The 11,101-nt window shown below is 38.2% G+C and overlaps 1 protein-coding gene across 2 annotated transcripts in view; it reads right to left on the bottom strand.

The window, feature by feature from the left end:
* The window catches only part of LOC145499762 (metallophosphoesterase 1 homolog), a 9,934-nt gene extending 191 nt beyond the window's left edge, over positions 1–9,743 (bottom strand). The window contains exons 1-7 of one of the 2 annotated variants that reach the window (XM_081479287.1): positions 8,935–9,743; positions 7,405–7,528; positions 4,819–4,874; positions 4,214–4,393; positions 3,199–3,378; positions 2,383–2,433; positions 1–1,799 (exon numbers count right to left, since the gene is read on the bottom strand). The exon at positions 1–1,799 is cut by the window's left edge and continues 191 nt beyond it. In XM_081479287.1, coding sequence (XP_081335413.1) covers positions 1,779–1,799; positions 2,383–2,433; positions 3,199–3,378; positions 4,214–4,393; positions 4,819–4,874; positions 7,405–7,528; positions 8,935–9,117 — 795 coding nt within the window. In that variant the 5' untranslated portion in view covers positions 9,118–9,743 and the 3' untranslated portion in view covers positions 1–1,778. Of the gene's footprint in view, positions 2,434–3,198; positions 3,379–4,213; positions 4,394–4,818; positions 4,875–7,404; positions 7,529–8,934 lie in introns of both variants that reach the window. The other variant, XM_081479286.1, reaches the window with a different exon arrangement.
* Between the last annotated feature and the right edge of the window lie 1,358 nt (positions 9,744–11,101).

Here is an 11,101-nt window from a genome sequence, read left to right as displayed (position 1 = left end):
AACTTTAAACAACAAACACCCATCCTCAAGCTTTACCATTGAACTAGCAAATTGCCATTCCTGGGAATGATGATTTGAAAGCGATAAATACTGTATGCAGATCTGCATCTCCACTTTCAGAGCCACATGGACCACTTGTGAGGTACAAGGGATCTCTCCTCAAGACCATGCTAAACCATGCCTTTCATCTCTCAACATGGGAAAACCAAAACTCAACACACAATTAGACTCCATTTGAGCAGAAGTATTTGTCTGACCCATTACCTTAGGTGTTTAATCACCTAAGTTGATCAACTATTAATTTATTGTGGACACTACATCATTATTCATTTATTCCTCTGTGTGAAACTATTTGACACTCTGTTATATTAACTTAGCTACTTTTTGTTACTTTTCACTTGACAATGATATCTTAATAAATACCTTAATAATTAAATAAGTAAGTACACAATTTCCTCCTGATAAAAATGTGAAAAGCAAAACAAGGAAACTAACAACGAAAAAATTCAAACGTTGAAATACCGAGGATCATGTGATGTAAAGTAATAACAACTAATGGTACTGTTCATGGAGATGTACGTACCAGAACTATAAACAAGTCTACAACACGCCAGTGGCACATACAACCTGAGATTAACCCGGTTTCTGTAGCATGAAGCAACAAGAATATTTCTACTCCTCCCTGGAAGGGATGCATGCGATAGTCCATCACTGCTTTACCCCCCGTATTAAAATTTGTTGGTGCTCTTTTATACACTCTATAGTTTAATTTGCTTCAGTGCACAGTATTTACAAATATTGATCAATTCAATCTTTTCTGATAAGTATTCTTGTATCCATTTGCTTTTGATCTGTAATAGCTTGGAACGAACACTGACCTTCAGTCCCAGCAGTCAAAGGCCGTAAAGAATATTTGTTTTTGTTATGCCTAAAAACTGTTGTGCAAGCTATTAACATTTGCAAACTATTGTGCAAACATATCACTTCACAGCAGGCTTAGCAGACATATCAGTAAGAGCTGGATATGAAGGCTTGAGAAATTATTTACGAAGTAGGGTAGACGTGCACTCTATCTGGATGGTATCTTGAATTGCAACTCGAACCTGAGTCAACAGTGGTGAATCCAGACCTTGAACTAAGGGGGTGGGTGTTGCTTGCCCTACCGGTTTTTCTTCCTTCTTTGATATTTTTATCTTTTACCCAAAATAAGGGGGAGGGGGGGGGGGAGCCCGGGCCCCTCCCCTAGATCCACCACCCGCCACTGGTCAACCTTGAAGCTCCACAGCACCTTTGTAACGCAATATTTACTACGGTAATATAACAACAACAACAAAAGACCTTTTTACCGATGTCACACTTTTCCGATTTTTTCACTCAAAAAAAAAAGAAAAAAAAAACAAAAAACGCACCACTCGACTTATCGTGCCGAATTTAGTAAATAGGTAAAGCCGGTGAGTTTCATTAGAATCCGTTCCAAACTCATAAAAATATGGGACCCTTACCTTAACAAAAAAATGTATGGCGGGTGACAAGCACTGACCTCTGGCGTAAATTTCCTTGTAGGATTGGGGTCCCATATTTTTACGGGTTTGCAATGGATTCTTGTACATGTAATACTTCGTAGATTTACCAAATTCGGCATGATAGATGCGACTATGCAGGGTATTTATTTGTGTATCAGAAAAATACGAAAAATTGTTGACATTGAGTGAGATCGGTAAAAAGTTCCATTTATGAAGGTATTTCTGCATAGCAATACATAGCATTGCCTATTTAAACTAAAGGAAATAGGGTAGTACCTGAAATAAGGGCAAATCTTATTTTTAACAAGAAAACACTGCGATAAAATGAAAAATGTTTAAACCATTTTAGTTTAAAATTAATGACAACGTTTCGACGTTTGCTTAATGTCATTATCAAGTCAAAGATGGGTTAAGTTCCTTGATGAATAGCATCTGAAAAACTTTAGCATCGGAAAAACACTATAAGGCAGCATCCAGTTATGCCGGAGAAATTTGAAAACGCATCCCTTTATTTTGATCTATTCTGAATTGCGTGACTCTCAAAACCAGCAATAAAATAAGTTTAATCCAGTGTGGGTAATGAGATATAATGATGACGTCACAAAAAAACTAGAGCCCATTCTTCCAATTGCTCGGTGGTGGGAGCAAAAAAGGCCAAATTTTACAACTTTGAAAATTCATAGAAAATTAACGAAAATAGCTACAACGATAATTTTTTCGAAGGGGTGATCAGAAAAACAAGGAGATTTATATAAGTGAAAAAAAATTGGGGGTTAGTTGCACTTTAAGATTCAAAGAGTATTTGGCTTTAGAAAAGAACTAATTGGGGACACTAGTTACAAAACGTATTCCTACTTACCTTATGAGTATGACCTGAGAAGGCATATCGCGGCTTCACAGCATTAATTAACTACAATGTGAGAGAAAACGAAACTTTATTCAATTAAATAAGAAAAAATCTAACATTCAAATTGATAAACTACGTAACCCGCGGAAAAGGCGGCTATTTTTGCGCGGGGTTGCAAAGGACTTGCAAAGGCGCGACTCACAAGCGTTCGAACATCATAGTTTATGCTGTTTCAGTGATCATATATGAACACGGGTGTTGAATTGATAACTTCATATCAAGCGCCCATGTTGGCATAGCACAAATGTAACGTGCTCTTGCAAAAAAATTGAATTTTTCAAGCAAGGGCAAAAAATTAACGAAATGTGTACGTAAAGAAGAGGTAGGTCCTCAATACATACATATTAGTACATACTGTATATTAATTAATGCCATGTAATGTCATACATACTGTATTTAGGCCAGAGAAATAATCAGAAGATCATTGCTAGAGACAAGTTAAAACAAAGAGAATACACATTTGTATTACATAGACAAGAGTGTTAAAAACAACATTCTACTCATTCGCTGCACTTGTTCATAAAATATTTTTGCTAAACCACTCAGAAATAAAATTCAAATCTTTGCACCACTGACTGTGTAATACCCTCTATTTAATTTCTATCTAATGAGGTTATACATGATGTAATTGATGAGGCAAAAGGCTGGATCTGCTCTCACTTTATAGAAATCAAGAGTGCATAAAATGATAGTACTGTATTTCTAAATTAAATTATCTATTATTAGATTTTAACTTATTTAAGTAACAGTTTCCTAAAGAAAACTTACCTTCATCATTGGACCAACTTGATATTTATTGGTAAGTCCTAGGGGAACATGTCCAATCAAAATACAAATTTTATCCTTGTGAAGCTTTAATGGCAACTCTTTAATAAAGTTCATTGTATTGTTGTAGTTTGTCTGCTCATCTCTGAGAGGCCATCTCCTTAAAAAGCTCAAGGAATTTATCTGTGGAAGATCAGTTGCAACAGTCATACAGGTTAAACTTTCAAGTTTCAAGGTTAATTTCAAGCTTCATCCCAGAGAAACTTCACGCTTGCACATACCCGCTCTTATGAATATTGTGCCACAACCCCCCTCCCCCCACTGTCCTCTCCATTAGGACAAAGGAAGGCCCAATGGAACTAATAACTCATTGAAAATGCATAATGTAAGTATCTTCCTGCTATGATGTAGATACTGGAAAAATACAGCAAAATTAAATGTCCTTTAAGTAATTTAAGAATAATGCAACTGAACATGCTAATTAATTTTAAGCCAGGTATCACAGCACTGGACTTTAATTGCTTTACCTTTTATATAATTTGAACAAATGAGGGCGGAGAAGTTTGGCTGTCAGATATATATCAAACAATGCTCTTCTGATGAAGCTACATGAACAAAGCCAGACAAAAGCAATTCATTGGTACCATGAATTAATTGTGCAGTGAAATATTGGGCCATGCTGCACTAATGTTATCTACACTTGAGATTTAACAGTGTTGACAACAAACCTAGAATTGCTCTTGAGTGTAGTAACAAAAGCACGAATGTTCAAAGGAAAAAAATCAATTCAATCAATCAAAACTTTATGAACATGTCAATTATTCCACGGGCACACTTTGGATATGAGTGGCTATAATCATCTTAAAGCACCCAAAAAAAATCACCGTACCATATATTTGTTGAGCATGGTATGCATGGCTCATAACCCATGATGGCTAAGCCAATGAAAACTCTCAAATTGTACCATGATCCAGTTTTTAAAACTATTGGGAAAACCTAGTAGAAAACTCAGGTTTACCTTCACTATCTGGAAAGACTTCAGTCTTAGGACATCATTTATAGGGCCAAAGTTCTCTGAGAATCTTGACACTGTTTTTTCTGTAATAATATCCCTCGATTCACCTCCAATATCATTGTCGCCAGCAACATGGATCCTGGAAATTCTATCAGGGGTGTTAAAAATTTTATCATGTCTGACCTAAAAGAAAAGGATTTTGGAGTCCATTAGCAGTGCTCTTCTATCTAAAATTAGAATACATTTTGTTATAATTATACATCAGTTTAGTTACTAGTGTCCACAAGTTACAAAGTTAACATTCTTTACCAATATTGTTTGAATTACATTTGCAACTTATAACAGCCAACTTTTACCCCTTAGGAGTAAATATCACACCAGTACTGGGGGGAAAATTTCATCTTATGCCTACTCAAACTTAGGGAATCACATGCTCACTTCCAAGCCAGCCATCATAAATTCGCAAATTCAATCAAAACTTGACTTGTATGATTGAGTCTCATCTTCTTAGTTAATCGCAAGTTAACTGGCTAATTGTTTGAATAATGTAGTGTTATTAGTTCAAGTACTTTCAGATTTTGATCTGTCTGACAGTTTCTTTAAATTACCTTGTACTCCTGAAATTCATCATCAGTAGCAATGTATCCTTCATCTAACAAGTCACCTTGAATATTAGTTAAACCAATTTTGTATCAGAGGGGTCATCGACAGTTACTGCTACTACTGAATGATCAACAGTCACCACTGACTGAACCCGTTTGTAAATCAACCCCAAATCTTTCATAAATAATATTTAAAAGAAATCATAAAGAAATTTTGTGGTGATTTTAATTAACTAGTAAGAAATTACCTTTTTAAGTTAGTATGGTTTCTTTAAATATTACAGTCAAACTTCTATTAAGCGGCCACCAGTATTAAGCAGCCACACCTTATAATATAAGTGCCCAGTTATCCCAAAATCATTGTAAGTAAACTACTGAAAATAAAACCCCTATCAACCAGCCACCTGTATGAAGCAACCACGGCCACCTTTTGGTTAACCCGATGAGGGTCTTTCTAATTTGCCTTGACCCCTTTTGAATGGCCATCCAAAATTTATTATTAACTTTGTTTTGGAAAAGGTGATGGCAGATAAGAGTCCAAAATAGAAGGGGACGAGTGGTAAAAATATTCAAATACACTTTTACCATGGTGATCGTCTTGAGGTGACTTCATGTTCACTAAGAAATTCACCAAATTGTGAAAAATATTCAAAAAAAACCTCGATTAAGCGGCCACTTCCCTTTTCCCCAAGGGTGGCTGCTTAATAGAGGTTTGACTGTCTTTATGAAAGATTTGACCTCATATGATGGCATGTTTACTTGGTGAATTGCTTAAATTAACAAAACCTAATTTTTAAAGAAATTAAGTGACTAAATATAGAATTTGCTTAGACTTCTAGTTAAGAAATAACATCTGTTGAACTATCTGTAGACACACAAACAAGTAAAAAAGCCAGAAAATCATATCATTTGCGAAAAAAGAGTCAATGTCTTAAATATGATTGTACATAATAGATCTGTTAAGAGAAGCAAAATGGCATAATGGTTATAATTGTTCTGGACTATGCTATGAGTGGCCCAGGTTCAAGCCCCAGCCAGGGACATTTTTAGAGGGCCTTCCAGCTGGGGTAGCACGATCATGTTCCCTTGGTCCCTATAACCTCTGAGAGGCCCTTACTTTACTCTCACATTGCCACTCTCCTCACAGGAGTATAAATGGGTGCCAGCATGAAACCTGACAGAATGCAAGAAATAACCAGTGCTGGACCAGCATCCCATCTAGGGGGAGTAGAAATTAGAGCTTCGTGAATAATTTATGCCCAGATTTTTCACTATTATGCTAATGCTTGATGCTCAAAAAATCTCATTGTTATGCTCAACGGGCATTCACTAATTATGCTTCGTTAATTGCTTATACTAAAAATATGTTGTTGTTGTTGTTGTTCGTCCTTCGTAGTCGAAGATGACCAAAGACATCTAGTTTGTTAATAAATTTCTACGGTGTGTCCGGAGGTGGCTGATGAGACCAATTCAGGCAAGGAAGCCTCTCCCACAGGTAGGGCAGAAGTGGGTAGGGGCTGTGCTATTAATGCTAGCGGCTCTTTCCTTGCGTACTGCTCGCTTCTCGTCGGCTCAACGGGACCTACGCTCCTCTGCTGCGTGGGCTCCTTTGGTGATGAGTTAGCGCCAGGAGGGTCTGTCGGAGGTAAGAGACTCGCAGGACTCAGTGCTGATGTTGAAGTCTTTTAGGGAGACTTTTAGACTGTCCTTGTAGCGCTTTCGCTGCCCTCCAACTGTGCGCTTGCCAGAGCAGAGTTCCCCGTAGAAGAGCTGCTTTGGAATGCGGTCATCTGGCATGCAGGAGACGTGGCCTGCCCATCTCAGCTGGGCCTTGCGCATGACAGTGATGGCACTAGGAAGGTCTGCCTGCTTCAGGACTTCTGTGTCCAAGACTTTGTCCTGCCAGCGAATGTGGAGAATGTTTCGGAGGCACCGCAGATGAAAATGGTTGATCAGCTTCTCATGCCGTCTGTACACAGTCCAGGTTTCGCAGCCATAGAGTAAGGAGGTGAGGACCACAGCATGGTAGACTTTGAGCTTGGTATTGAGGCTGATTCCTCTTCTCTCCCAGACTTTCTCCCACAGTCTCCCGAACGCGCTGCTTGCCTTGGAGATTCTGTTGTTGATCTCAGCGTCAATGTTCGCATTGCGAGAGGGTGTGCTGCCCAGGTATGTGAAAGTCTCTAGTGGCTGTAGTATCTGTCCATTCACCGTTATCTGTGACTTGTGGTACTGCTTGTTCGGGGCTGGCTGGTACATTACTTCTGTCTTCTTGGTGCTGATGGTAAGGCCGAAGTTGTTGCAGGCTGTGGAAAAACTGTCCATCTCCGCTTGCATTTCTTGCTCATTGCTGGCATTGAGGGCACAATCGTCAGCAAAGAGAAAGTCTCTAAGAATAGTTTCCTTCACCTTAGTAACGGCCTGCAGCCTCCTGGGGTTGAACAGTTTAAAATATAATATAATATAATATAATATTTCCCTTAATGCTTAAATTTTATTGAAGCATGAACTATGCTTCCATGTAATCCACCATTGCTCTGGTGCAGCAGTGGAGGGTTGAATTAAGCGACACCTAATTTGTCTACTACACACCTAAATGAATGACAGCATCTGCGGAAAAGGATGAAAATGCAAGAAAGAAAGCCTTTGTCAAGTACCAGTCTGAATCAAGCCGTGCTATTGACCCAAGAATTCCAGGACGTTCTCCTTTGTACCCCTAAAGTAAAGGAGAGCAACGTCAGTAAAACTTGACATTAGACAATTGTTTAGTATTGAAGATGTACATTCACACCAACTATGGACAACTTTATTGAGCCAACCTAGGTTAGCATGCATTGCAGACAGTAACCGACAGTATGTAGCATCTGAGAATCGGGCTATCCTAGGAAAGTGAAATTATAAACAACAGTTTTGATCCCCTATTTCCATGTACATGTATTTTGATGCATGTACAACTATGGCTTTACCACGGTTACCTAACCATGATTCCCAGTAGGCATGTCTCATAGGGGAAATTGGCCATTCACTAATATATAAATATTTATGAATATGCAGTTCGGAAAATATCCCGATTTCATACTCTCCACCACAGAAGGGATTGGAATTTCCTGGCAGGTGGAAGGTCTCTATGACCAACTAAAGCATTTAAAGAAATGTATCAAGCTTAATTAGAATTTCGAGAGGGGTTGGGGGAGGGGGTCTTGGAATAAATCCCTTCCATGGGGGAGGTATGGATATTTTCTGGAACTTTGTGATGTACAACAATACCAAACACTTCTTAACTGCAGTCGTAAAATGATACACAACAGTATACAAGTACTAAATGGCAACTGCTTTCAGACAATCCTCCAAAAATTCAAGATTAAGTGAGATTATGTCAATGATTAAGAATAAGTTAGAACTACATTACTTTATCTACAACAAGGTTCCTTCATAAATTTGAATATGATGGAGAAGGTTTTGTAGAAGGCAGCACTGAGCATTTTCAGAGCCTCGGGCAAACAAACAAGATGGACCTACATGTGTATTATTTGGGTTTTTACCAGATGCATATGAAGCATTTATTTAATGCCAAAATCATCATCATTACAAATTATTTTAACAGAACACCATAACAAGAAGTGACAGACATATCATGTGGTCTTAAGTGAGGAATAAAATGCTGAAATTTGATGAACTGAGAGTATCTCAGTTCATTAAAACTCACTGTTTCCCACGAGACCAGTAATTAAGTGTTTTGTTATATCTCCCAACTCAAAAATGGAAAAAAAAACTGCACAGAAATCGTTTGCTTGAGGCAGCAGCTGCATGGCTCACAAATTTGCTGCGGATTCAAAGAGCACAACCTGATCATCTGCAAGTCAAAAGTTCAAGTTGTTGTTTCCCTAGGGAGTTAGTGAGTTTTGTCCACCCTAGGGAGTTAGTGAGTTTTGGCCCACGACATGTGACACACTCCCCTCTAATCACAAAACATATTTGAGTTGGGAGGTATAACAATAATCATTATTTAAACTTCTTATAAGTCACCTGGGCTTTGTACAAGCGACAGTCAACCAAACATGTAAAAAAACTAATTGGTTCACAGTCTCAAATTGTTAATTGACTTAAAGTTTTAAATGTCACCTGAATTTGTGAGTCAGAGACAAAAAAGAGATTTAATGAGTCACGGGAAGTCTTGGGGATACGCCAAGTACAGAATGCCCACCAAAAACATCCAAACTCTCCAACTGCCAGAACAATGAAAAGCAGAAACAAAGAGAACTTGAAAGCACAACTAAGCCAATACCGCTGCCACCATCTGAACATGAAAACTGAAAAAAAGAACAGATTTAATCAATGATCTGTTTCTGGAGTGATTGAAAAATTATTAATATCAATTTGCTCAGTTACAAGTAGAATTACAGTGTAGTAGAGTTTCACACTGCACTTAACTTCCCCTGTTAAAAAACAAATTAAATAATTTAATAACCAGTCAGGCATCAACAATAGTTTTATTCACTTTAATTCTAAAAGGAGAACAGATCAATCAATCAATCAATCAAAGATCTTAATTATAATAACTTAACATAGACATTGCAAGTGTCAATCATTACCCTCAATCAGTACCCTTAATCGACCCTAGATTGACACCCAATTGATACTTGATTGACACTCCATCGGCACCTTGACATTCCATTGACATCTCGGTTGACTGTCCGTTGAGACTTAACTAATTTTCAATCATTGCATGAGTTGGTCGACACTCAGCCAACCATCAACCCACTATCAACTGACTGTTGATCGAATGTCATTCAAGTGTCAATCAAGATGCTCATCAAGTGTCCATTGAGTGTCTATGAAATATCAATCACATGTCGATAAAGATAATGATTGAGAGTCGATTGAGGGTATGGATCGGCACTCAACCATAGATATGACATGATCCAGTGGAATTTTAAAAACTTGTCCACCGTATCATTTGGGAATAAGCTTGAAGACTATCAAATGGAAGCCTGAAAATGAATCAGGCTCATTCATAGTATTAACTGAGCTTTTTTTCTTTTTTTTTTTTCTCTCCGTAAGTATTTTTAGGCGGTCAGTTAACGGGATCACCATGGGGTCAGTGTTAAGTCGAAATCCAGTGTGTGTCCACTATTCCCCTATCATACGTAAGCTTAAGCTTATTTATAAAGCCTAATAAAATAAATAAAAGTTACCATAATACGATTAGTCAGTGGATTGGTAAGCTTTTAAGTATGTTTAACAAGAAACTAAAAGGACATTCGTACGGTTTAAATGCAACTTATCAACACAGCATTACAAAACTGTACTGCTAAATCAATGCACCTCACCTATGATAATTTAATATGACCAAAACCCCTTGTATCGCTTTGGTAATACAGTGTCTATTCAACCGGCATTTTGGACAAACCTAGATCCCAGGCTCTTCTTCCTTTTCGTAATCTGCGGGGGAGTAGTGGGTGGAGGCGCGAGGTAAAGGTACTGTAGCCCATTACCAGGGTGGTTTCGTGCAATTTTCACAGGTATTTTCACTGTTGATCGCAGTCTCAAGCAGGATATTTATATATCTCAATTTTGGCCGAAATCTAGAACAAAGCACTGCGATATCAGAATGATCTTCAACTACTCGGTAAGACCGAACGGTCCGTACTCGGGGTCCAGATGGGAAAATCCGGACCGCCGGCTGAGAAGCTGGAGAAAAAAAAATTAATACTTTTCTTATAAACTCTTGGTCTTCAGCCATCGTAGCTTGATTGAAAATATAAAACAAACAGCGGTGATGAACATTTTAAAAACATTCATTTCATGAACTTGACGTTTCGTATGCTAGCCACATGTTTATCACTGCTGTTTGTTTTATATTTTTGATCAAAATAGCTTTCTTATTCGGGCAAAATGATAACTTGCTCGAAGGCTCTCTGTTCGAGTTAGAGCAAAGAGTTCATGCACGATCGACGTGTGTCAAGATTTTTTGGACCACGCTGGGAGAACAAAGTAATGTTTTATGGAAAGAAGAGGGAAAAACTCTAGCTTGTCTTATTCAGATTCGATTCTACATCACAGATAGCCTGAGTACGGACTTTCCCGCGCGAGGACGCGCGAGTGCTTTTGTTTTTGGCGGCGAAGCGAGGCTTAGTTCCTTCGAGGGCGAATCCGCCACCAAAGAAAAAAAATTTAGTCGCTCTTGAATCCTGCCAGCTACTATTACATAATCTGCGATCAGGCGTTCTTTTTTTGGCTAATGGGGAAAGAAGAAAAAAAGAACTGGCTACATCACAGATGATCACTC

The sequence above is a fragment of the Orbicella franksi genome, chromosome 10, assembly GCF_964199315.1.
Source record: "Orbicella franksi chromosome 10, jaOrbFran1.1, whole genome shotgun sequence".
NCBI lineage: Eukaryota > Metazoa > Cnidaria > Anthozoa > Scleractinia > Merulinidae > Orbicella > Orbicella franksi.
The sequence above is the reverse complement of the archived record's forward strand: the minus strand, read 5'-3'. Positions and strand labels throughout refer to the sequence as shown.